This window comes from Scomber japonicus, chromosome 23 (genome assembly GCF_027409825.1).
Source record: "Scomber japonicus isolate fScoJap1 chromosome 23, fScoJap1.pri, whole genome shotgun sequence".
Taxonomy (NCBI): domain Eukaryota; kingdom Metazoa; phylum Chordata; class Actinopteri; order Scombriformes; family Scombridae; genus Scomber; species Scomber japonicus.
In genome coordinates, this window is record NC_070600.1 from 19,879,942 (window position 1) to 19,907,250 (window position 27,309).

The 27,309-nt window shown below is 41.7% G+C and overlaps 1 protein-coding gene across 1 annotated transcript; it reads left to right on the forward strand.

Annotated features, from left to right (window-relative positions):
• On the forward strand, window positions 1-27,084 carry ntn4 (netrin 4). Its single transcript, XM_053314155.1, has 10 exons — window positions 1-479; window positions 2,071-2,624; window positions 8,494-8,772; window positions 15,251-15,377; window positions 16,393-16,578; window positions 22,036-22,249; window positions 23,149-23,243; window positions 23,761-23,829; window positions 24,293-24,466; window positions 25,845-27,084. The coding sequence occupies exons 1-10, from the start codon at window positions 434-436 to the stop codon at window positions 25,982-25,984; spliced, it is 1,884 nt and encodes a 627-aa protein (XP_053170130.1). The 5' UTR covers window positions 1-433; the 3' UTR covers window positions 25,985-27,084.
• Window positions 27,085-27,309: the final 225 nt, after the last annotated feature.

Genomic DNA, 27,309 nt, shown 5'->3' on the forward strand with positions numbered 1-27,309 from the left:
GCTCACACTGCAGGGAAATGAAACACGCTGCAGGTCCCGAAGCAGCAGCAGCACCAGCAGCAGCAGCAGAGGAACTGAGCTACAGAGCCGTTCACCACCGCCAGCAGCAGCAACAACAGCACTCCTTCTTCTCCTCCTCTTCCTTCACTCCACTTCTCCTCTCTTCTCTGCGGGACGCCACGCACCGTGCGGGATCATGTTTTTTCCTCAGACAGAGTTATTTCTGCCTTATTGGATCGCAGCTGAGTGAAAGAGAAAGTCCACACTGGATTTGAACCTGCGCACCTGTCTTTATTTTATTTTTTTTTAATTTTGTGTGCCACCGTGGATGAGATATTTAAATGTTTGATGTCTGAATAACTACAACCGGATCCTGCGCTTTTAAAGTTTTCTCCACATATTTTGGATTAATTCAGGAACAAGAAGCTGCAGCATGTTGATTTTAGTTGTGATCAGTCTGGCCTTGTTGTCAGATTCAGGTTAGTGGTGTTTTTTTCACATCTATAACTCACATGTATAAACATCACATTGTCAGAGTTTATTTATTGTGGCTGAGTCCTTCCACCACTTCAGGGACAAGTGCAGCAGTGCAGAACTCGCCTGAATTATCGTGCAATTTAATATCTGACGAGATGAGTGGTTTTTCACAGAGTCTTGACACAGGAACTCTCTTTTATTCAGAGTTAAAAGTGTATCATATAACGCTACACTAAATGATCAAGCTCCTGTGTCCATATTAACCTCATAGATGAACAGAAAAACAGGGAATATGTCTGAATGTCATTGTTGTTAACTGGCATAGATTTTAATGGAGGTTTGGTATTTAAAAAAAAGAAAGAAATGTGGTTTTAATTTACATTTAGATGAATAGTTTACAAATTAGGTATGTCAAAGTTCTTGTAAAATGGCATATACCTTAATTTAACATAATTCTACTCTCTTAACTGTTAATTTACTTCCTTATATTTACCACAATGGGTGAATAATTTATAAATGATGTCAAATGTTAGTCTTCCTGCTGTGACCTCCTCCACCTACACAGACAGTTATGTAATTCAGCTTCAACTACAGTCTAACAACAATACAAAAAAAGCATCCCTCCTGAGTGCAAAACCTCTTAATTTTTTATGAGTCCATCGGTGAGGTCTTTTTGACTTGGAAAAAAAAGAAAAGAAAAAGGGAGCTGCAGGTTTTGAGATAATTAATCCTACAGTGGAAGATGACACTGTAGCCCTGAGGGGGGTTGCAGAAGCGTCTGGAAGGCGTCTGAATGCTGCTCATCTTCCCAGAGCTGCCAAACTTTATCTGTGTCAAAGTCCACCACGCTGGCTGCAGTCTGTGGCAAGCAGGTGCACAATGCCTCCATTATCCCTTTTTGCATAACATTTCCGATTGAGGTAAATCACTTGACTTGTGTACATACACACACGCACACAGATATAGTGAGTCACTCTTATTCTCAGCTTGCCCATTCACTCTCACAAACACGTTGTTACTAGATATTATACTCAGGTGTTTCTGTCCACTAAAGTTCAAAGAGTGGCCAATTATTTCTCTTTTAACAAGTCATTATTAATTGGTTAATTTGACCAATTATTAGATGTAGGTCCAGATTTTATGATATTCATGTCTGACACATATTCCTTTCTATCAGAGGAGTAGTCCAAAAGAAAACCATGAGCTCTGAGGATTATCTCGAGTAACCAGGGCTTTGTTTCTGTAAAAACATGTTGGTGTTGAATTTGTAAAATGAAATTCTTTAAAGCTCTGGGCTCCAGAAGTGAAATTGAGTTCACCTCCATTGAAGAGAGAAATCTCAGAGACAAAATCTGGGCAAATCAAAACCATCTGCCTGGCTAGATAAAACTAGAGATGAGTGATATTTGGGTGAACTGACTCTTTATGCTGAGGCATCCTGAGTGCCACACCTTGCCACACCCACACATTCACTTTTTTTTTCTTGTTTTCTCTACAAAGCTGTTATGTCACCTCAGCCCATATTTGTCAAGGTACTTGTGTAAACACTCTTTTTTTTTCCCTCCCCTGCTTTCTTTCCATCCATTCATTCAGGCCTGTCAGTGGAGGTGTTTCGTGCAGGTGTGGCCCCTCGCTGTGAGAGCCGAGCCTGTAACCCCCGCATGGGCAACTTGGCTCTGGGCCGCCGCGTCCTCACCCAAACCGTCTGCGGTAACAATGGCACCGAGCTCTACTGCGCCTACGCCGACCCCAATGCCAACCTGGCCTGCACCTCAGCCAAGTGTGCCAAGTGCAACGCCGCCCTGCCCCTCATGTCCCACCTGGCCAGCGCCATGTCCGACTCCTCCTTCCGTCACCCCAACACCTGGTGGCAGTCAGCTGAGGGAGTGGAGTCCGAGACGGTGCAGCTGGACCTGGAGGCCGAGTTCTACTTCACGCATCTCATCATAGTGTTTCGGTCGCCGCGGCCTGCAGCCATGACCCTGGAGCGCTCACAGGACTTTGGGCGGACGTGGAAGATGCTGCAGTACTACGCCAGTAACTGCAGCTCCGCCTTCGGGCTAGAGGAGGGGAAGGCAGTCACAGGCCGGGACGGAGCCATCTGCACCTCCAAATACTCCGGGGCTTATCCTTGCAACCGTGGAGAGGTGAGGTGGAAGCTGTGTGTCTCGTCCAGATTGTAAGATATCAAAGTCTGTCTCAAGTTGATTTATCTTTAGCAAAAATCAGAAATTGGGGTAAAAGGGCTCAAATCTGGCCAACATATGGAATCTACTATGCTTATACCCTCAATTCAGATAAGGGGAAAACTCCACATAAGCTCCACTCTTTAAAGTTACAGTTCTTAAACGTGCAACGGCAGGTTTTCTTGGCTGCTTTCCAAAACAATGAGCTGTGAAAGGATCAAAAAATCCTGCACTGTTGACCACTTAATGAACTCACTTAATTAACTCACTTAATCATGACAGGAACATTTCCTAATGAAGGTCTGAGGACTGAAATGTCTTTACTTAAGTGAGTGCAAGTGATTGATAGTGTGCCGAATTTCACAGTTAATGATCCAACACAGTGCAAGGACTAAAATAATGAGCTGAAACATGCTAAAGTACTTCTCTGTATGAGCGACATTAGACCGATTGAGTATATTAAAACGTGTAATAAATTCAGTTGTGTCTGTATCACATTTACACAGTGAAATCTGATTTCAATTCTATGTTTATAATTTGAAAAAAGTAGTAGTGGTATCAATCTTCTTTCTTTCTCCCAAATAACATGCAACCTCTAGAGGTGTTTGCATGCCATGATCCGATTTGTATTAGTCCCATTCCCATCTGGATTTCATACATTTTTCCTCCTCAACCCAAACACAGTCAGATCACTCAGAAAGCAGGTTAATGCAGGTGGAAAGGAGGGCAGATACACATCTGCAGTGGATCGCTGGAGGGGGCGACCAGAGGAGTTTCCTTCTCAGTAGTAGGCAGCTTCTTCTCCCTCTCTGTATTACAGAGTGCTAATGATGTCATATCATACATGCAATCTATGGCAGGTAAACCGTGCTTCTGGACACACAGATAGATGTTCGCTCTTTTCTAAACAGATGATTTAAAGTGCACCCTCTCTATCATCACAGTGCCTGCTGGAACAACTTCAGTTCTCTCTGCAGTAAGTCACGCAACATGCGAGAGTCATACGACGTACTTAGCACACTGAGCTGCCAGGTGGGGGTAGCACCGCGAGTGTGTGTGTATGTGCATGAGTGAGTGTTTAATAGGCGTACTTTGACTGTAGCACGAGAGGGCTTCCTGAAGCCTATTGATGTTTAATTGAAGCAGTGTGTGTCAGGAGCTGCTCTGCAGATGTGTGTGGAGGCGCATGCCAAGCGTGGTGAAGCTCCCTGCAGTGCTCTCATATGTAATGTGTGTTTACGCCCTCTTTGATGGGCTCTCCCTGTTTCGACTCCCTCCAAGTATTCCTGACAGCTGTTATGGCCTTATTCTGCTGCTGTAACATAAATCTTCCTCTATGTATTCCTGCTGTGTTTCCTTATATGTTTGTATGTGTAAACGAGTTTGCATGTCTGTAGACAGAAGCCAGAAACTGCATTTATAACATGATTTCTTCTCTACTTTTTGTCCATGAAGGTGTGAAAATAGCAGCTTATTTTCTTTTTATTCTCTCTCTGACTCTGAGCTTTGCATGTTTGCTTCCTCACACACCTGTGCTTAGGAGCATGACTTTTGTTATTCAACCCCTGCATCAGTGACCCAGAGGTCAACAGAGGTCAAGTGTCTGACAGACCTGCTACAGCTGCTGCTGCTGCTCAGCTGTTCACACGTTTTCTGCTTCTTTGTATTTTTGTTGTGGTGGTGAATCACCTATAATGCTGACAGTTATACTGTCTGTGGTACGTACAAGATTATTTTTAAGTGTTAAGTTAAATTTAAGTGTTTTATGGCTACAACAACTCACTTCCTCTTTGTTTTATACACAAATATGAAGAGCATGTATGAACATTAATATGCACCTGCACAGTGTAACCTCTCAAGATTCAGTATTGGCTGTTGAAATCTTATTTTGACAAAAAATCACATAAATAGCATTTACTAAAAATCTCTAAAAGCTTTTCCATCAGCAGACTTAGTTGTCATTGATAACAACCATGAAACATTAATCATTTGATTACTGCATTTTTCAGATAACTAATCATTTATTTACCCCTTTCTCAAAAAACTTATCATTTAATGCTACTTTAAGCTTCTCAAATATGAGGATTTACTGTTTTCATTCTCTTTTATATCATCATAAATTTGAACTCTTGGTCAAACAAAAACTTGTGATTCAAATTTTTCACGATATGCAGAATTACAACTTTATTGACTGATTTAAAAACTGGCAACTTGAACTATGAACATGATAAAATGTCATTGCATCAACAATATGAACTGAATTATTTAAGTGATGTAAAAAAAAAAGACACATCACATGACTGATAACTCGATTTCACGTTTGCATGCGTGCATGTGTGCGGGATCGCTGTTGAGTGTTTCACGTGCATTTTTGTAGCGTGTATCAAAGCATGTTGGGTTGCATGTGAGCGTCTGAGCTTTCCGTGATCAGATGATGAGAGCTGTGATGGATAGCAGCGAAGGGAAGGTTTGGAGGTGGAGGGGTGGAGGGGTGAACAGGAGGCGGAGGGGGTTACAGGGAGCAGGTATTCTCAGCTTTCTGCCTCCTTTCTTTCTCCTGCAAACATGAAAGCATGTCATCTCTTGTGCTGGAAGCTTTTCATGTTCACCTGTAATGTGGAGAAAAGGTTGTGTGTGTGTGTGTGTGTGTGTGTGTGTGTGTAGAGCTCCTTGTCTTATTTATGAGGTCAGCTGGGCTTGAAGAATGTGAGTGTTTGTTGTAGACTGACCTCCTTAGGGAAGGGAGTGAGGGAGCACACATATATTCTGTCTTTTTTCCTCGAGCACACACACACACACACACACACACACACACACACACACACACACACACACACACACATCCACTTCCATGCCCCTTTCAAATAAACACATACAGTCGGCTCTCCGTCTGTCTGCTGGGGAGGAAGTGCCGTTGCTCTGATGGATGTCGGTATACTGTTGGCTAGACACCCATCCCCCCTCTCTGTTTCTCTCTCCGTCGTCTTTCTCCTTCCATCAATGCCCATTGTGCCTGTTTACCAGATTACAGTCCACAGTGCTTTGATGGAATTAGGGCTGTTAAAGCCAGACTTACTTTAGTTTTCGGCCCGAAACAGGAAGAACAATTATGAGTAGACACATGGCCCATAGTGAACCCACTGCCTCGGGCCTCAGTGAGATAAAATTGAATGATAGCTCATTTAACCTGTTACATATTTCTTCTTGTTACATATTTTAGAACTTTTTCACCTGTGTACTTTCGACTTTGCACCTCCATCATGTCTCAAGATGTTTCCAACCTCTATAATGATACTAATGATTAATGACCTCTGTAGAACAACTGTTCAAAGACTTTAGAAGAACCGCAGTGGTACAGTAGCGATGAAAGGTAGATTAAAATAGTTGATGCTTTGTGTTCTCTACTCGTAATGTTCAGTGAATTTCAGTATTACTAAAGCTTCCATGTACAATTTCTTTGTAAATAACACTCATGGTAACATTCACAACAAATCCAACTGAATTAGTTTATATCCACATTTTGTAACTATCCTCCTCTTTACCGCCTCTTGTGGCACTACTTTTCTGTCATAGCAGTAAATTGTTAGGAGTATGTATTGTGACATGCATGTGCAAAAATGTGCATGCTAGTAGAGCATGAGATACAAATAAAACACAGATTCTCACATCAAAATATTGCGTCAAAAGGCCACTAATGCTCAAAAACTTTGTACCTTTTGAGGTTTTCACCGAAAAATGTCCAGATTTTTAGAAAGGAGCAGATTCATTCATACAGCTCTGAAAAGGCTTCATTTAATAAAAAGAGAAAAGACAAAAAGCTGTTGAACATTTGACTGTTTCTGTTTCAGATCTTATTTTCATCATCCAGTTTCACCCTGCGTTTGGTATCATTTATGTTTTTAAACCCAAATGTCACCCATTTAAAAACAAAAAGAAGATAAACACAGATATTTATAGGTTAGTTAAACTTCTCTTAAATATGATTTTACAGACTCTTGGGCATCCATGGACTGCCATCTCTGCAGCACACAGAGAGTAACATAAACATGCGTGTCATCAGCGTATTTGCGAACTCTATTTTTCTGCCTTCACATTCAAAAGGAAACTATGAGGATTGTGTAGTAAAAGCTCTACGAAGGCCTCTCTAGGCAATGTTTGTTGTGTTAAAGAATGCACGATGCTGATGTGTTTCTGTGTGCAGGCCAGTGTGTGTGTGTGTGTGTGTGTGTGTGTGTGTGTGTGTGTGTGTGTGTGTGTGTGTGTGTGTGTGTGTGTGTGTGTGTGTGTGTGTGTGTGTGTGTGTGTGTGTGTGTGTGTGTGTGTGTGTGTGTGTGTGTGTGTGTGTGTGTGTGTGTGTGCACGCGCGTGTGCTGGTGTTGCTGTGGTGTCGCCGTGCTGTCGCAGGCCTTTTGTCCAGCCCTGAGTTATGTGAAGCTGCATCTCCGTCCCTGTCTTTGTCTGGTCCTGCTCTCCGTGCTCTCCCGCGGACCGGCGCCCCTCGTCCTATTTGTCGTGTTCTCTTAATTGCAGACCACAATGCCGTGACCCCGTGACCTTTTCCAACAACAGGGAAATTAATAGTGCTCCTCCCATCACACTCTCGGCCAGTCATCTAGCCAATGAGGGAGCAGCATGGGGGCTTTGCTTGCATCTCCCCCTAACCTTCCACCAAAAACACTCACGCGCACACACACACACACACACACATACACAATACTCATCCAATAATATCAATGACAGCCAGTCAGTGACAACAACGCACACTTTGGTGAAGAGACACACTGCAAATACACACACTTTTGTTTCACAGCGAGAGTTGGGGCAGACACCAACTTTTTCACCCTGACAACAGCAGCGGTGTTGGTTGCTAGTGGCAGCAGTAGCCATGGCGATGGCAGCCTATAAAGGGATCCTCGATTTGAAGGTCTGGGACCAGACAGGGTGAAGAGAGAGAAAAAGGGGAGAAAGAGAGAGAGAAAGGTTGTGTGCATTCATTCAAGGACACCCAGCACCCTCATGGTCACGTGAGGATGTAGTCAATGACGACCGGGTGTGAGACCATAGTTTTGTGGCACAAATGGCACCAAAATAAACCCCATTAACATGACAGATGTAGTAACATGAGCAGCATCAATGAAACCGATTGTGTCACTAAATACACTCGTCTGAACCCTCTAAATCATGAAGTGGGGCTACATAAGGAGTGAGTTTCAGCTCATTTCTGTTTCAAATGAACAGCGTGCGAATTCTTGTACCACTTCAACAACACATCAGAGCAACACCTGGAGTCTGATTTGATACAACTGGTTATTGACATGCCTGCAAATTTTGTCTGGAAAACATCCCCTGAGAATTAATTTAGCTTTATAGCCTGAAGCAATAGTCTAATTAGAGTGGTACTGACCTGCTGCCTCTTAGAACTCCCAAAGCTTGTGAACTATTTAAACTATGTAAAGCTACACATGATTCTGCACCTGCACTGCCTGTTTCCCCATCTCAAATTCATTCATAAACCAAGTTTGCTGGATAATTGAGAGGAAATTCATTGTATTGAAACTCAGAAGCAAAGACTAGTGATGGCTCAGTGAGTGGCACGCTCCAATAATCATCTGTTTTACAGTCTAGTTGCTAAAAAATGTAGATTGGGCTTCATCAGACCACATTGATTAAAAAAAAAGAGGTCTGGTTTTGTGAACTAATCGAATTGTTTTGTGTTTTCCATTGAAATGAATCCCCTAAATTCTGAAGGTGGTACAACCTCTATATGTAGCTGATTCATTATAAATTGTGACACTGGATCTTTTTCTCTGTCTCTCTTTTTGACTGGCAGGTGATCTACCGTACCCTCCCGAAGTGGGAGTCCCTGGATCCGTTTGGGGTGGAGGGCCAGCAGCAGCTGAGGGTGACCAACGTCCGAATCCGACTGCTGAAACCCCAGTCGTGTCCCTGCCAGGCCAAAGATCCAACCGCTGTACACGAAGCACTTCCCACTCGACACTTTGCCATTTATGACCTGATTGTGAAGGGAAGCTGCTTCTGTAACGGACACGCCGAGCAGTGTGTTCCCGCTCCAGGGTACCAACCAATGAGAGACCGCACCAACCACGTGGTAAGTGAAGTGTAGCGAGGGCGTGTTTCGAAAAAAATCTCCAACTTTTTCTTTTATTGAGTTTGAAAATTAATTCCTGAAAATTCAAATAAATAACAGCCTTTAACTTGAAATCCTAGCTTTCTCCAGAGCCACATCTCAATGTCTTATCAATGGATGGACTTTGCTCAGTTGTCACGGAGATGGTTCAGCTGCCATCACATGACCTTCGTATGGAACGTGAGTTATGATAGCAGCTGGTCGTATATTTCTATGGCATCTGAACAACCTCCGTCCTCGAGTGAAGACTGTGAGTTGCAGTTGAGAGCAGAGACGTGGATATTGAGTTAGGAGGAATTCCGCTAAATCTTACTAAACTATTAAAAGTACACTATAGAGTTTTTTGTGTTTCTCACTAACTAATGTGTCCTTTTATAAAAGAAAAAAACATTTCACAGCAGCTAGCAGTCTTATTGGCCTTTTGCCAGCACATCGCTATATTCTCAGCACATCACCGCCACCAGCTGTCACTCAATGGAATAGCATGTACTACACTTTTGTCGACACCAATTGGTGGTAGAAGAGCACAAGATACAACAAAATAGGAACACACTTGCTCCATAGCACTAATAGTAGTCAAAGACTGCTGGTAAATTATGAAAACTAACTTTAAAAACATGAAAAATTACATCTATAAAATTACAGTTGAATCAGTCGTAACTTTGTGTGAATGTTCATTCATTCATAACCTTAAGAAACAGCAGTTTTTCCCCAGAGAAGAGGTCAAGCAGTTCAGCACTCGTCCTTAAATTGACTTGTTTTGACATTTCTTTCCTTTCTTTGAGTTTCACTTGTTTTGATAATTATCATGGAGGCTTTTTCCATTTGTTTTTATGTAAATCAAGATTATAATGCTTGATACCAGACAAAATGCTTGCTCTGCGTCACTTTGTGTTGGCAGTCGTCTTAATAACAGACTGAAGGGAGGGGTGGTGGAGGAGGAGGAGGGGGGAGGATCACCTTTCTCTCACTCTCCTGTTTCCTCTGGTCTTCTGACTCTGTCTAGTCAGATAAAGAGCTGCCTTTCCTGATAGGAAGACAACCAGAGAGATGTAGATATTGATTAATCCGAGGGCTAATGATGGTGATGATGTGTCTGCGCGTTGATAAAGGTGCGAACAGACAGTGTTTTCACTTGGAGATCAACCATAAGTGTTTCATAGGCGGGTTCCTATCACGGCCATCTCCACAAACAGAATCGCTGGACGGCTTTGAAGCAGAGCGGCTGTTCTGCTGCAATCAGTGAAGCTCGACAGGGAAAGTGAGAGTCAACAAGGAGTTTCCCTTACAACTTATAAACAAAGACATTAGATAAACAGTGGTACTACAGTATACACAAAGACAGATACTGGCCTTTTTCTTAATGAGAATTCAGTCAATTTTTCACCTCTAACATGAAAAATATTGATGTGGGTTCATATTAATGTGTATTTGTGGCTGGTTTTCTATGAGATGCTCTCAATCTGAACTAATTCTGATGCAACATCTCTCCTGGATTTCACATTAGTGCACACACACAGTTTTTATTGCCTGTGCCTGTACTAGCAATAGTTTTTTAGTCACAGTATTTTACAGCCAGACAAAAACTTGAGTCTAATTTTCACCATTTCAGACATCATTTATATTGGTTATTTAGACATTGTACTCCCCAAATTAAAGTGGAAGTACACCACTTTTTTTGCTCTATCTTATCATTATGGAGTAAATGTAGATTGCAGTGTAATGGGTATAGAATAATGATACCATCGACGTTTAGACTGGTTTCCTACAAGCCTCGTTTTCACCATGCAATTCTGTCTGCCGCCGTACCATCTCATGGGAAAATGAAGCCTCGATTTTACGGCACAAAGGAAGCGAGTCAACCAAAAGAGGAAAGAGGATAGCACTTTTGTTTTTCCTGATTGCTATCAGTAGCTACATATCTCATAATAATTTGTTAGGTGGCCAATCTCTTTCTATTGTGTTATTGAAGTGTACAAAAGATTCAGGTTGCGGCTTCTCATTTTTACCGTCTCTAGTTAAAATGAGAAAATGTTGCAAGTGTTCATATCAGCTATTGTTAATTATTGTTAATCCTGTAACTTGTCAGAAGCCCAACATTAAACATGCGCTCTCTGCACACTGCTGTCTGTACTCGGCCACAAAATCATTTCACTTTAACAATGTTTTATAATTGCAAGTTTACTGGTTTTACATGAATTTCAGAAGTTACATTCCCCAAGTTGAACTCTCATTTATATCATATTAACAATTTAAGATAATCGAATTCATAATTTTGAAGCAGGACTTCCAGTAGCTTGTAAAATATAATGTGAGCCACATTTAGTAGCTGCAGCTGCAGTGTTGCGTGTCTTCTACTGTTCTGAATATATTTATTTTTTTATTCTGGCTGAACATCATTGGCAATAAAAATGTCTTTTGGGATGAATTAAGTTCTATCTTGTCTTTGAAGATTCTCCGACATCCAGGTCGTGGCCTTTTCTTATCTTATTTTAGGATGTGGCTTTGAATGTGAACTGGGCAGCAGATATAAGTTATTGAGTCAGATTCAGGAGCCAAAAACCTTCACTGGAATATCCCTCACAAGAATAAGACTCAATATGTGAAGGAGAATGCATGAAGAGCTCTTAGTAATGATTATTTTATGCTCATACTTGTTATCCTTTCAGATACTAAATCAATCATATAGTGCAGGAAACGATTTAAAAAAAGACAAATACCAACATAAGTTACTAGAGTGCAGATATTGCACTATGAAAAGCAGCTGGAAAAACGTTAACTGACATGAATCAGAGAACATGTTTGGTATTTTACATGATGAATGAACACGACGATTCATATGTGTTTTTGGAAGGAAGTTGGAGCTCTTTAAATCTTTCAAATCTGACTTATTCCCATGCCAAGAAATTCCAAGGAGTGTTTTCATCAGGATTTCCTTCTTTTGAGGGATAGAAAATCCTCTAAAGCCATATTTAGACCTCAAGACTGTAAAACGATTCTCTGCTATCCTTTATATTAATAGAAATAAAAAATATTTTAAAGCTTACTTTAAGCCCAGCTCATTTATCTACATAAATTGACCAATAAATATTAGTCTAACTGCGCACTTGACTTAAAGTTTGAACAGTAAATACTTCTCGACCGTCCTGGCAACATTACCTCAGGTCATCAGAGTGTCGCTGCACTGTGTGTGTGTGTGTGTGTGTCTGTCTGTCTGTGTGTGTGTGTGTGTGTGTGTGTGTGCCATGCGGGAGCGTTCGGTAAACACACAGAGGTTATATAAGTGCCTTTTCCCGCCTATCAGCAGTTTGTTTTGTGTCTCCGTTTCGAGCCAGAGCCGATGTTTCTGGCAAAACCCAAACAAGCAGAGCAGCACAAGACAGGAGATGAGGGCAGAGATTACGAAGGGAAGGGAAGGGCATGAGTGTGTGTGTGTGTGTGTGTTTGTGTGTGTGTGTCTGTCTGTTTTTCGTGGCTTTTCATACATGCATATACAGCAAACATATAATATAGCTTTCTATTCTATTCTATTCTACTCTAATCTATTCTAGTCTTTTCTATTCTAGCCAGGTCTAATCTATTCTAGCCTATTCAACATAATGTACATTATGTTTGTTTGGTCTGTTGCATGTGTAAGGTGTGTGTGCTTAAGCATGCAATGTTTTGTCTGCTCTCTGAGTGTGTGTGTGTGTTTGTCTGTGTGTGTCTGTTTGTGCGTGTGCCTGTTTTTGTATATGTGTGTGTGTATGTGTGTGTGTGTGTGTGAAAGTGGCCCTGATACATCGCGTCATTACTGCCCAGACAGTGTGAACGAGGATGAAGGGACTGGTTTGTTTGTTGTTGTGTTTTTGCGCTCCTGTCCCCCCCACATGGGGTTTTGCGGTCCAGGGTGATTACACTGTCTGTTAGTTTGACACAAAGCCACACACACACACACACATATAGTTGCACATACACGCACACACACACACATAATGACATCCAGGGACAGCTACTGGAGCGTTAGCAGCAATTAGTTCAGCCTGTGTGTGTGTGTGTGTGTGTGTGTGTGTGTGTGTGTGTGTGTGTGTGTGTGTGTGTGTGTGTGTGTGTGTGTGTGTGTGTGTGTGTGTGTGTGTGTGTGTGTGTGTGTGTGTGTGTGTGTGTGTGTGTGTGTGTGTGTGTGTGTGTGTATCTATCTGCATCTCTTTCCACATTTTTCTTTTACTTTTCATCTACATTACTATTCGACTCTCTTTTTTGGTTGCACGTAATCTTTTTTCTCAGCTTCTGTTTCCTATACCAGATTCAAACGACACGATGTTCTCCTGATAAGGACCAAGCGCGGCCGCTCCCAAGGCTTGAGGTTGAAGGCCACTATCTGATCCAACTGACCCCCATTCAAAAAGCATCAACTTCTCTCTAGAAACACAAAGTCAATCTTTTTTTCCAGCTAATCATTATGATCTTAATCTCTAAATTGGGGGCCTCTAATAAGTGTGCTGCTGGTCATTTTAGAAATTATCGCTCCGTTGATAAGATTTGAAGACTTATACTGAGTAGGACTATTGTTGCTTGATTACGATACTTGCCCTGTTAGTACAATTTAACTAAAGAATATAGCCCAAGTGTGCACCATATAAGCTATAGTCTGAGATAGCGTGGTGTGTTTCCAGAGCATGAAAAGCAACACCCCACATTCATTATTTGGAAGGTCGTCGCTCCAAACAGAGAAGATGGTGCCGAGCTGATCATAAGCTTCAACTCTGCACTTCACACAGCTTCAAAGCAATCCAATGGATGATGGCATGAGCCTCACCCAGCAGATAGAGTATCAGGATCAAAAATAGGCACAATTTTTTTTTTTATTCATCCATCACACCACACGACAAATGCTGCCACATCTGAGACGCCTCATGATGTCCAGACAAAAAGAAAAAAGCCTAGAGCGTTTGGATGTGTTACAAATGAGTTCAAAGCTGCCCCATTTTTAGCATGAAAGTAGTGTGGAATTTAAACATGCTAACTATCAGCAGCCTCCAGAAATATCTCTGTCAGCAATGTCCTGTATCAGTCCAGCCTTGTTCTGTCCTTTGTATGGCAGAGTTTACATGGTTTGCGTGTGTGCGGCTCTCAGTGTGTACATGTGTTAATTGTCCCGTATCACGGTATGGTAAACATATGAAATGGGTTGAAATACCAGCTGTCTGGACCCGAGCCAGCTACTGCTGGCCTTTTCCCCTTCTTTTCCTTCCTCCTGGTCGTTTTTTTTTTCTTTTTCCATGCCCCTCCTTTTCTCTCTCCACTCTGGACTTCTTCAACTTTCATTAATTACTTCTCCTTCTTCGGTTTTTTGAGATATGTGTCATTAGGTCTCATGCCTACCTCTCATTTATGCAATTGCTTGCCCTATTAGAGTGATTGAAATGGTGTGTGATGTGTGTAAAATCAGTCATGTGTGCGTGTATTTGTGTGTGCGTGTGTGTGTGTGTGTGTGTGTTAGTGTGTGTGTGTGTGTGTGTGTGAGTTCACCTGCACAGTGCTGGACTGATCCGAGGTCAGTTCAGACAGAGGACATGTTTGTTGTATTCCTATAGCATGTGGATGTGTTTAACTCTATATGTATATGTATATGTGTGTGTGTGTGTGTGTGTGTGTGTGTATGCATGAATCAGAGCTGTTTTGTGAGGCAGTGACACATCGCACACCGTGGGAAACGAATTTAGTGAAATTAGCGTGCATATTTGTGTGTGTGTCTACCTCTGTAATCATTGTATAACTCTCTCGGTGTGTGTGTGTGTGTGTGTGAGTGTGTGTGTGTGTGTCCTACATTACAGTTGCACGGTGTAACGCAAACAAATAAAGAGCTTCCTCAGATGCCTTGCCCCCTACCCCCCCTTCAATCATTATCCAGCATGCATGGCATTCCAGCTCACAGGAATGACAAGGAGATTGTTATTGTGCTCTCAGTGCCGCATACTTGCACTCGTCTCATACACACAAACTTGTAAACACACACACACATACACACTAAGGCTTTTCAGTCCAGAGGCCCGTTCTTGTTTCCAGTGATGAAGCCAAACAATCAATCTCCATTCACTAATTTCAGGCGAGGGAGAGAGAGAGACTGGAAAGCATTGGAGTGAGAAAATCAGAGGAAGTAGAGAAGAAGAGGAAGAGGAAAAGAAAGAGATGGAGAGTTATGGAAAAGAAAGGCGAGAGAGAAGAAGAAATGTTAAGATGGAAAGGAGGGGAAGTCCTCACCTCCAACAGGCCTATTCTCACATGGGAAACTTTCCTCTCCATCACACTGACCTCTTTGTTCATCCCGTCCTTCCATCTCTACCTCTGTCTATCATTCGGCTGTTGCTAATGAGCGCTCTCTCTCTCTTTCTCTCTCTCTCTTTCTCTTTCTCTTTCTCTCTCTCTCTCTCTCTCTCTCTCTCTCTCTCTCTCTCAGGTCCATGGGAAGTGTGTGTGCAGACACAACACTGCAGGTGATCACTGCGAGCTCTGCGCACCTCTTTACAACGACCGACCCTGGCAGCCCGCTGACGGACTGACGGGGGCTCCACAAGAATGTCGGAGTGAGTCTTACATTGACACCTTTTCCACTACAGGAAGTATACAGTACATATCAAATGTTACAATGCTGGATGCTCATGTTAGACGTGGACAAAATGCCAAATAATGAGATATGTAGAAGTAATCCCTGTGAGCAAAAAGCACCAGTTTCCAACCTTTTTTTCTACTTCTAGCCCAATCTGACGTCAACTTGTGACAGATTTCCTTATATGGTCATATGTTCACTGCTCTGCTCTGCTAACATTATGGCATTTTTTTCATTCTTTTGGAGTTAGTCACACCAAGCTATGACGCAAGTCGAGCTGGCACACTTGTGAATGTTTTTTTCCATTACACCATAACGCAGTGGGGTAAAGAATAAGTAGTTTAGCTGTAAAATGTGGACTGGACTTCTGTTGATTCAGTCATTTAAAAGCTTTTAATATGAAGCAGTAAAGCAGGAAATGTTGGGTTTGCATCAGCGGTAACTTAACACACCTGTGATACAGCCGCTAATTTAATCAGAACAGAGTGGGCTCATTGGTAGAGGGGGTCTTAAAGAGACAGGAGGTAAGACTGCTTGTTAAGAGACAGAGGCTGAACTGAGGAGCTGCATAAAGGGCCAGTATATGTGAATCATGCAAAGGCACTCTGGTGGAGTCCCAGAATAAAAATATGGAGCTAGAAATGAGCACAATAGATTCCCTTTAATAACATCTCATGTAATGTGTAGCTATAGTCACTTGTACTACTTTTATTTCATCCTTTAGTCTCTGCTCAGGATGATACATTCAGGTTTCAGGTAGTGAAAGAAGTTCTGTCAGTAATGATTGGTAAAGCAGATTTGGCATCAACAAAGAAATATTACAATGAACAAAATTTAACAGATACCTATTTACTACTGCTAGCTGTAAGAAACAAAAATATCTCCTATGTTAATGCATCATGACAGTAGGATGCACCATACGGCAAACTAAAGTGACTCAAAGTTGATTTAATTTCAAATCCCTGACGATGTGCGATCTCTCACCCACGCAGAGTGCAAGTGTAACGGACACGCTCAGAGCTGCCATTTTGATTGGTCGGCGTGGCGCGAGTCCGGCCAGCGCAGCGGTGGCGTGTGTGACTGTCTGCACAACACTGAAGGACGCCAGTGTCAGAACTGCAAGGCCGGCTTCTTCAGAGACCCCCAGCGACCGCCCACCGCCCCCGACTCCTGCAAACGTAAGACACACACATACACCAAAACATACATCATTCACCTCTTACTAAACACAAGCAATCATAAGTAAACATGCGTGGGCATCTTTTGGGGTATAGAAAGATGAATTTAAAGAAAAAATACCCAGAACAAAGTCAATAATTTGCTCTGTGTATCTCATAAATACTCTACTCATTTCAAAGTGTCACAATATTTGATTTAAGCAACCAAGACCATTACTCAGTAGATCAGCAAAACTTTGCCAGCTGCCGCCCCAAATTTGACCTTTTTTATGCATCTGGATTGAATCTTTAGGCTGTTTTTTTGTTTTATAGCACAAAGCAGAACAAGGGGGCTATAAACTGAACCAGCGGTTTCAGAGTGTCTGGTTGTGGTACATGATGAAAAAACAGTGAAAGAAGATTGGGGAAAAAATCTGTTTAAATCTTATATACTCATCTTGTTTTAATGAAGGAAGGGATTATTAGGAAATGAGATCTGAATGAAGCACTGGTAACAGAATCCCTGTTGTGAAATTATGACCACCACTGATGTCAACCATAATAAATTTACTGTGCTAAAACCAAGTTATACGAGTTAATTTGCCAGTTAGTGATGTATTCTAGTTGGAAAAAGTGAGCATACTGTGAAAGAATTTGCTTTGAGAAGTTTTTCTAGTGTTGAAATTCATCTACCTTTGAGTTATAAAAAATGAAAAACCCTTAAATTGCTCAAGTTTGTAGAGATGTTAAAGAATATTTAGATTTGGGGGCAACTCTAGAGGGGCTGACACATACATGGCACACTTACAGTAGACGATTGCACCTGCTGTGATGTATGCACTACCTTTTCAAGTATGACATCTATTATGTTCCTGTTTAACCCTCCTGTTGTCCTCGAGTCAAGGAAGGAAGGATGGAAGGTAGGAGGGAAGAAGGAAGGAAAGGAGGGAGGAGGGGAGGGAGGAAGGAAGGAAGGAAAGGAAGGAAGGAAGGACGGAGGGAATGAAAGAAGGAGGGAGGGAGGAAGGAAGAAAGGAGGAAAGAGAGAAGAAGGAAAGACAGACTGAAGGAAGGAAGGGAGGAAGGAAGGAACAGTCAAAACAGACAGGGTCAATTTGACCCGGGATGATGACATGAAGGTTAAATAAAGAATACAAGTAAGTTGAAAGATGTGCTCCTAACTTCAAATGTGATTTTTGGGATTTCATTTAGTAAGTAGAAATGTCTTCATGTTCAGAAATAGCATATATTTCCCACTTTTTTAGTTTTTATCATTCAAAAATAATTATATGGAGAAATGTATCTTAAAAAATGTAATCCAGGTTCTTCATAATGATCTCAGTCACTGCTCCGTTAAACACCCAAAATGTTAACATCACCTCAGGAATTCAGGAATTTCACTGGTAGGCATTAGATGCAGGGGCTTTTCCAACCTGCGCTTGTTTTTGTGGCAATCTGACACTCAGAAACCCACAAGTGCAACATGTAAAACACACTGTAAGATGTCATAAAGCGTAATTCATCATATCCAGTGTTGATAAAATGTTGCTGGTATGAATTATAACCTCGTACACATTTGCAATGCCGATGCAATTTCATCCTCGCAAAGGAAAGTACGAGGACTGCGATCACAAGCCGGGACGTGCTGGATGACGCTGATTCCTGATGGGCACCTGGCTGTGTGTGTGTGTGTGTGTGTGTGTGTGTGTGTGTGTGTGTGTGTGTGTGTGTGTGCGCCTGTCTGTGTCTGTATGTATGTATGTGTGTGTGTGTGTGTGTGAGACCGCAGACAACCCATGCTTGCGTCCAAAGTTTACACCATAGTTAATCATCAGATGGTGGCATACCTGAGTCTTGACTGGAAGCTCCACACACAAGCCCACTTGTCCATCTCAGCTTGTTTTGCCATATTTCATATGTGACTCACAACTCGAGTAGCTTCAGGGTAATCATTGGTTGTAAATGTGTGAGGGTCCTCTGTGTGTGTGTGTGTATTTGTGTTTGTGTGTGTGTGTGTGTGTGTGTGTGTGTGGGTGGGTCGAGCGGCGTGCTGTCCTCCAGTGATGAGACAAGTCTTAAGTAAACACGAGATAGGCATCTATAAACACAGAGCAGTGGCTACATTCTCCCTCCGATTATCTGTCAGATTTGACCCAGTATGCTCAGTCCTGCAGGTATGCTGGACTTAAACGCTCAGACATGTGTGTGCATTCATGTATGCACACACGTCTCCTTAAAGGATGGGTTCGCAATTTTTCAAGTCTGTCTTAAAACAACAGTCAGGTGCTCAAATGAACATAGAATCATTCCTCCTGTTCATACTGACCATTAGAAGATCTCTTCATAATGTACTTATAATGTAAGTGATGGAGGACTAAATCCACAGTCCTCCTTCTTTCTGTGCAAAGAAATGTATTTAAGAGTTGATCTGAAGCTAATATGAAGTCTTTTTAGTGCCAAAGTCCTTCTTTTTGTTACTATACTTCCACCACAGCTCAACAAGGAAACACAAAGAGGGAAGTTGATGCTATAAAGACTGTAAATGTGCCAGATATCACTTGATATGACTAACTCAGACTGCTGACTCTGAATATAAGCTTCACATCAATTTTTAAATGACTGTGTGGATTTTGGCCGCCGTCACTTACTTTGAAAACATCTTTTTAATAGTCAGTATGAACAGGAGGAATGATTACAGCGAGGAAAAACTTCATTTTGAGCACCTGACTGTTGTCTTAAGACAGGACTTGAAAGATTGTCAAGTCCGTCTTATGAATCTAAAACAACTGTCAATTTGCACCAGACCATACAAAAACATTTAGTTGGAAACATCTAATTTTTATCAGTCAGAGCTGTGTTTCCATTTCTTTCTTCTTTTTTTTTTTTTGCACCTGTAATCTTAACAGTGGAGGCTGGAGAGCTAACGATCCTCACTGACAGCTGATTGATAGGGAAAAAAAGGAGCGACGGCATGCTTGGAGAACCCCTGAGACGAAAGGTGCAGGTTGTGAAATCCCGCCGCAGACGCTTGCTGACAATGGAGGAATTTCCCTCGGTTGTGAGGAACATTTTTTTCATACCAGGGCTCCGAGGGGCCCGGGAAAGAAAATACTCCACGCAAGCTCGTACACACCAAAACACTTAAAGGAGGGAAAGTTACAGTATGTGTTTGTGTTGAGCTTGTTGCCTATACATCGAGGGGGGGGTTGTTCAGGCAAGTGTCCTGTCATGTCTCAGCACACAGTCGTTAAGTTTTTTTTCGTAAAGATCCCTGCAGAGCTCTCTTCAACACACACACACACACACACACACACACACACACACACACACACACACACACCCATACCCATATATACCAATATTTACATACAGGAATCCTTGTGTGATGACCCCTTTTCATATGCCCATAAAAAAATTCTCACACAGTTATATAAACACATCACCACACGTGTTTGGGCTTTACATGCAACTGAGGTTGTGCTTTAATCTCTGTTAATTATTAACATATACAAACTGCTCACTAAACAATAGCACAGACACACAAAAACACACTTTTCGGACTGATATCAGACCTCTTGCTCTTCTCCTTCTGGAATTTATTACCCCTTTAAGAGTCGGTATACTGTATGTTCAGTAGTTGTGAGCGGTTATGCGCATGTCTTCATCCATAGATCCGATATCTTTATGATTTTACTGATATTGTACACTTTAGTCTTTATGATAAGGTTATCTTATCTCATCTTTGTTCTCCCGGGTGATTTGTTTGATAAAGACAGCAACATGTCTGGGAAGTCAGCAGGACCGATGTGACATCTTTTTTTCTTGTAAGTGTTGCAAAAAAATACCTTACCTGCATTTATTTTTGGAGTTTAACCAGCAACTCACCCTGTACAGCACAGAAGTACATCATATCTTTAAGGTGATATATATTTAAATTGCAACCCTCAAATGGCTGCAAGTAACAATTCTTTACATTATCTTTTAATCTGTTGATTATTTCTATTAGTTTATTCATACTTTAGTCTATAAAATGTCTGCAAATAATAAGAAATTATACATGTCTTTAAATGTCAAAGCCCAAAGATATTTGATTTACAATAATAGATAGAGGAAAGCAATAAATACTCACATTTTAGAATGAAGAAATAATACATTATGGGTGTTTTTTTTAAATGTGTGAGTGAATTTAATAGCATATCATGAGTATGTCATTATATCTATGACTTAAAGTTGAGTTTTTCCCTTTTATAACCTAGAATGAAAAAGAGCATTCATTAAAAAAAATAGAGGTAAGAAGGCAGGGAGACAGGGCTTTGAGTTTACTGTAAATACTTGGAGTCATTTACTGCCAGTGAAGCTTCAAGCATCATTAAACTGCAGAGAAATGGCTCCAAAACAACACCCCCTCTTTGTTTCTCCCTCTTCGTCTTCTGCTTCTCCGTCACCACGTCTCGCCCCTTCCACCTACTGCCTCCCCCTCCCTCCCTCCCTCCCTCCCTTCGCGTCCTACCTCTGCGTCTGCCCCCGAGATAGGGACAGATTTATGGGGGAGGCCCGACCGACACCTCCTGCAGGGGTCTGGTTCTCTGCGTTCACAACAGTAGGGAAAAAAGACGGCAGACACTAGTTTTTCTCAGACTGCCGGGGGGAAACACGGATGAGTGTTATGTACTCTGTGTGTGTGTGTGTGTGTGTGTGTGTGTGTATGTGGTGTGTGTGCATGCAAGTATATTGTTTTTGGAGGTTGTTTAAGGAACACCATATCAGCACACAATTAGAGGGGACACGAGGGAGGGAGAAAGCTGCAGAGGTGTGTTTTGAGATAAGAAAAGGAGAGAGGCCTTTGTATTACAAGCTCCTGCAACAATACCAGACAGACAAAACCGATGACTGATGAAATACTAAATTGTGGTGATAAATAAGGATTTGTAGGTCAGTAAAGGACCTTTGCACTCCTCTCATGACTTTTTAATTTAAAGTCCTGATTGTTTTCTTTAATATAGATTTAGTAAAATGAAGTTTTAATGATAAATGGAGCTGGTGCAGGAGTGGTCAGTGGTGTAGACGAGAGGAAATTTAAACATAAACAGTCTAAGTTTCACAGCTGCTAATGCCAACAAAATGTCAAGTATCATATGAATTATAAGTATGACTAAGGGCTAAGTTATGCTTGAAAAGTATTAGCTCATGTGAAGTGTTGTCTGACCTATAGCTTGTATATAAAGATGGATGTAGTGAGGTGAGACGTCACCTATTGGTTTTGATTAGAGCCGGTTTGAAGCCCTGAGCCAACATTTTTTCCATTTGGATCCAGGATCTTCTGGAAAAGGAGTGCCGGGTGTTTCCTTTCACGCTCTTGAAAACACGCCAGCCCTCTGTCTGCCCTCTAGCTTAAAAAAAAGAAGGCGAAAATACCCCAAAAACTATGTTAAAATGCTACAAGTTTATATTCACGCTGTCAACTTTTTTTTCTCCCAGCATGCAACTGTCATCCCTTGGGCTCCATGCCGTTCCACCTGGCCGACGGCTCGCTCTGCGACCCCTCCAACGGAAACTGCATCTGCAAACCGGGAGTCGGCGGAGCCCACTGCGACCGTTGCATGGTGGGATACTGGGGCTTCCACGAGTATGGCTGCCGTCCTTGTGACTGTGCAGGAGACTGTGATCCGTTCACTGGAGACTGCATGTTTGGGTGAGTAGAGAAGAAAAAAATCACAATGCATCCACTTCATAAGAGATAAAGAATAGAAAATAGAGATTTAAAAGGAATTAGAGGACAAGAATTGAATGTCTAACTGAGGTTGTGTCCTTGTTAAATTCTTAAAGTTTGTCCTTCAAAGCTCAAAATAACTTATTGCAATGTGACCACAAGATTACTTCTGTTAAAATAGAAAGTTTGGCCTTATGGTGCAGATAGAGATGCCAAAACATTAAGATTCATGAGTTTATTCTTGACCTTGGAGACAGGAATCGGAAAAACAAACACCACAAAATGCTCAGAGGAAAACAAAAATTTAAACATCTGCAAATTTCATAGAGATCTGGTGTCCCTGTTAACTTAGGCATAACGGAGACACATCATGCTGTTTGTGGTTCTCTCTTATTTATGTTTATTTTTTATCCTGTTATGATGTCAGATTTTTATGTCGATGGTCAAAGCATCAAAACGTGAGGTGAATATATGTAAAAATGCCAAGACATCAGCCTCCTTTGCAAAGTTACCTCAACATCCTCCTCATGATGACATCATAAACAGCTGTCTGTTCAATAGTCTTCGTTGCTAAAGTTGTTAATTCTGTCGTTTTGTAAATGTCAGATAGGAAGAAGTTTCTAAATGGGAAAAGAGGTGAATCATGTAAATGGTGGCTATTGTATTTTGAAATTATTTCTATTTGCCAAAGGAAAATATAGACCTGACATTGTAGCTGGTAGTTATTGAGATAACCGGCTCTGGAGCATAAACCAAACACTAGCTAGATCTTATCAAACCTTTATCAAACAATTTCGTATAATAGATGTGGTAGTTCAACATTCGTTATTATCGTTCCTTGGAGTGTGTGTGCTAATGGAGCAACGTGTTTGTGTTGCCAGCTCGGATCTGGACCTGTACAACTTAGACGGAAACTCCAGCGAGCCGGTCAGGATCTTCAGAGCGGACGAACTCTTCTCTGCCCTCCACTACTCAGGTGAGATGCAGAAAGTGTGTGTGTGTGTGTGTGTGTGTGTGTGTGTGTGTGTGTGTGTGTGTGTGTGTGTGTGTGTGTGTGTGTGTGTGTGTGTGTGTGTGTGTGTGTGTGTGTGTGTGTGTGTGTGTGTGTGTGTGTGTGTGTGTGTGTGTGTGTGTGTGTGTGTGTGTGTGGTATTCATCCTCCTCCACAGTCCAGTGACCAAGCGTTAATGGTTAAGTAATGAAAGTCTTGATAGGGCCTCAGAAGGACATTAGACAAAGGTGTGTGTGTGTGTGTGTGTGTGTGTGTGTGTGTGTGTGTGTGTCGTTTCCAAATGTCCCTTCTCTTAGACCCCCCACACCACCACCAGCTTTCATAGGCACATTCCTCACTGGACACACACAATGTTCCTGCATCCTTAGGACGCTATGTACAAGATCTGAGACCACACACACACACACACACACACACACACACACACATAACATCAGTTATAGTACAAATATTAATGTGTGCCTGTGTCTGTCCCCTGCAGAGAAGTGTGAGTGCAAAGAGCAAGCCCTGACCAACAGTAAACTCTTCTGCACCATGAATTATGCATACGGTAAGATTTCCTCACACTTACACACATAACTGTAACTCATCAGCTGGATTCAAGTGTCAAAAATCTAATATATTACTGGAATTAATTAAAAGAATCATAATGGAAATTCATACACACTGTCTGTACTACAAATAGCCTGTAATTAGAATATATAGTTTTGGCCATCGCTTCTACTGGTGATAAAAACATGAGTAATAGCAATAAAGATACAACTCAGCTCCAATTACAAAGAATTATAATTATCAGATAAAACTCCACAGATAAAACACAGCAGCTGCCATCTTTAAGTCCTCCTGTGTAAAATATATCACCTCTGGTAGCCGGCAAGAGATAATTTTTAGCTTAAAAGTGCTCCCAACTTTGACACTTGGCACACAAACTAGTACGCTAATGTTTTTCTTACATTTTTCCCTCCTCCTTCTCCCGACTCCTCCTTTCCTCTTCCTCACATTCCCTCCCTCAGTGCTGAAGGTGAAGGTGCTGTCGGCCCACGACAAGGGCTCCCATGCCGAGGTGGAGGTCAAAGTTCAGAAGGTGCTCAGTCAGAACGCCAAGGTGAAGATACAGCGGGGTCGGGTCACCCTTTACCCCGAGTCCTGGACAGCGCGGGGCTGCACCTGCCCCATCCTCAACCCAGGTCAGACACACACACACACACACACACACACACACACACACATTGTCACCCTCCTCCAGTACAGCTCAGAGGTGAAGATTAGGGTGCAGCCAGTTTATAAAGACGAATACTTTGGATTGAAATGGATAAAAAATATCAATGAATGATTAATAATGACCTTTACTTAACACTTAACACAAGTTAAGGGCAATAAATGAATCCATGTGTGTTACAAAGGCGATCAAAATGTGATTTGGTGCTGGTATAGCATTAATCAGGTGAACAGTGAATCAAGCAAGATTTATTATATCAGTTATACAATAGCAAAGCATGTCTGGACCGTATCTGATCTTTGATTAAATGACAATAAAATATGATAAGGTATAAAAAGGGAGAGGCAGATCAGTGGTGTTTCCTCCCTCGGGTCTATTATTTTCTATATCAGCACACCTCAGAGTGTATTATTGCACTTATACTACACCATGGCCACCAACCACAGGCCAAAAGGGCAACAGGTTGTTTGCAGTCAGTTTGTGATGTGATTTATTTATACATTACAGACACAAAAAGAACATTTAAGCAATTTTCATTTATTTATTTTTCCAACATGCTTCTAGTATGTAAAAAAAAATGACACTGTATTAACGATGACATGAGACGTCTCTTAACAGAAAATTCAAAAAGCCAAGCCAAAAAAGGAGATGTTGCTATGGTTACCTGCAGCTGAATATACCTTAAGTACATGTCATTTGAAAAGTATGTGAAGGTGGAGTTTAGTGTTTCTGAAATTAACTTAAAGGTCTACAGATCAATGCAGATACTGGTAAATCTAAAGTCACGAAGTCTTGCAGGGGAGCCAACACGCACAGCTCGAAGATCCTTACAGCAACACGTGTCAAACAACCTGATATGTTGATACAAGCTCCTGTTGGTAGTTGGGTTTGAAAGAGCAAAAAGAAAAAAAACTTTCATATTTTACCCCCATATGTACAAGTAGAAAAGAAAACCCAGCAAAAACATCTCTGAATGACAATCATGTACATTCGTTTCCATGCGGCCCACAGAGGCACGTTCTCGTCCTTCAAATGTCAAAGCAGTCAGTATCTGAGGTTTGACAATTTAGGGAATGTGCAAAACATGTATGTTATGAAATGTGGAAGAACACTGCAGTTAGGAAATAGGATAATATTTTGTGTCAAGATGTTGCCAGTATGCAGGCTTACAAAGAAAACAAGAAACAGACACCAGTGTTTTCCTTAGCTGGCTGATAACATCCTGATTAGATATGCAGCTGTCTCTTGAAACAGTCGGTATATTTCACAACGTTTTTTAAAATTTTATTTACAGTGATTCATTCTGTGTGGTAAAGTATGCTTGACCTGTTGCCCTCATTTCTCAGGGGTGGAGTACCTGGTGGCGGGCCACTCGGACCGTAAGCAGGGTCGCCTCCTGGTCAACATGAAGAGCTTCGTCAAGCCTTGGAAAGCCAGCTTGGGGCGCAAAGTCCTTACGCTACTCAAGAAAGACTGCAACTGGTAGATGGACGGCGAGAAACACTGGAGGGACAGATGGACACATGTGGACAGACGAGACTGTTGTTAACAAAACTGGATTTGTGTTTTCTTGTCCTCCAGATGTGGATTAAATCGCACTGGGCTGTGGGAGATTCTTTGGGGTAACGAACTGACGATTTAAACCCCACCTTTGCTCTGCTTTGTCCTATGGGAGCATGATTCTGCTGGTGAATTGTTTCAGCTTAAAAGCACACAGGACCTAATTTTATAAAGACATATCTGTCTCACATCTGAGAAAAACTGTCACTCTTACATTTATGTGTAAGATTCATGCAAAAATCTTCTTTGCTGTCGCTGCTGCAGCTCGAGAAATTGAGGAATTCAGCGCTATGGCCAATCGTTCTCTAATCTGAGTGACTGAATGTCCCTGAGGACCCACTGACACACATTTTAAAAAACACACAAAACTTCTCTTCCTCTCTGCAGCACTTTAGCCGAAGATGGACTGAGGACATATGGACACTTAAAGAGAGAAGGACATACATACACACACACACACACATACACATATACAATCACAGTATGTGTAGTGTGACTGGGAATGGAGCTCATCCATGTGTGTGTGTGCTCAGTTACAGTGGACACACACTCACAGAGGCAGCAGTGTGTGTGATGTGCAGATGTAATGTGCAAAGCAACCAGAGTGACGCTGAACAAGCCATACAAGCCACTACAGGTGGTTCAATCTTAGCCAGTCCAGGTGTGCCTGTGTTGAAATCAGAGTGAATGGGTTTTACCCCAAACGTGAATGTATTTGCCTGCGAATGTGCGTGTGTCTGAATGTGTGTGTGTGTGAGTGTGTGAGTGTGTGAGAGAGGAAATGTTTGAATGCAGAGGTATATTACGAGCACAGTCCAGATTCAGTCCAGCTCTGCAGCTTTTCTTTAGGTTTGTGTACTCAACAAAAAAAAAAAACAGCCGTTCCAATGTTTATGATACAGCGTTATGTATATTGAATCATCATATTACACTCCACTGCTGAATTCAGAAAACTCTTGTTATTCCTTCCTTTGTGCTCTTGTACAGTATTATTTGTATATATCTATATAAATATTATTGTTCCTCTTTGTCCTTGTGTATGGTAATATCAAAGGCTAATCCGCTTTATGACAACTTGGGTTTATATTTCTAGGTTTCGCAGCAGCTTTAGCCTCAGTCTTTTTGCATGACATCATGTATGTAGCCATTATTTTGCACATTAAAGGATCAGTTTGTAGGATTTAGTGGCATCTAGCTTTGAGGTTGCAGATTGTAACTATATGAACTGCTGACAGTGAATATGTGCTATGA

Coding starts and splice junctions, on each gene's coding strand:
- ntn4 (XM_053314155.1), top strand. CDS start 434: ATGTTGATTTTAGTTGTGATCAGTCTGGCCTTGTTGTCAGATTCAG. Junction 23,244..23,760: donor CTCTGCCCTCCACTACTCAG/GTGAGATGCAGA, acceptor TGTCCCCTGCAG/AGAAGTGTGAGTGCAAAGAG. Junction 24,467..25,844: donor CTGCCCCATCCTCAACCCAG/GTCAGACACACA, acceptor CTCATTTCTCAG/GGGTGGAGTACCTGGTGGCG.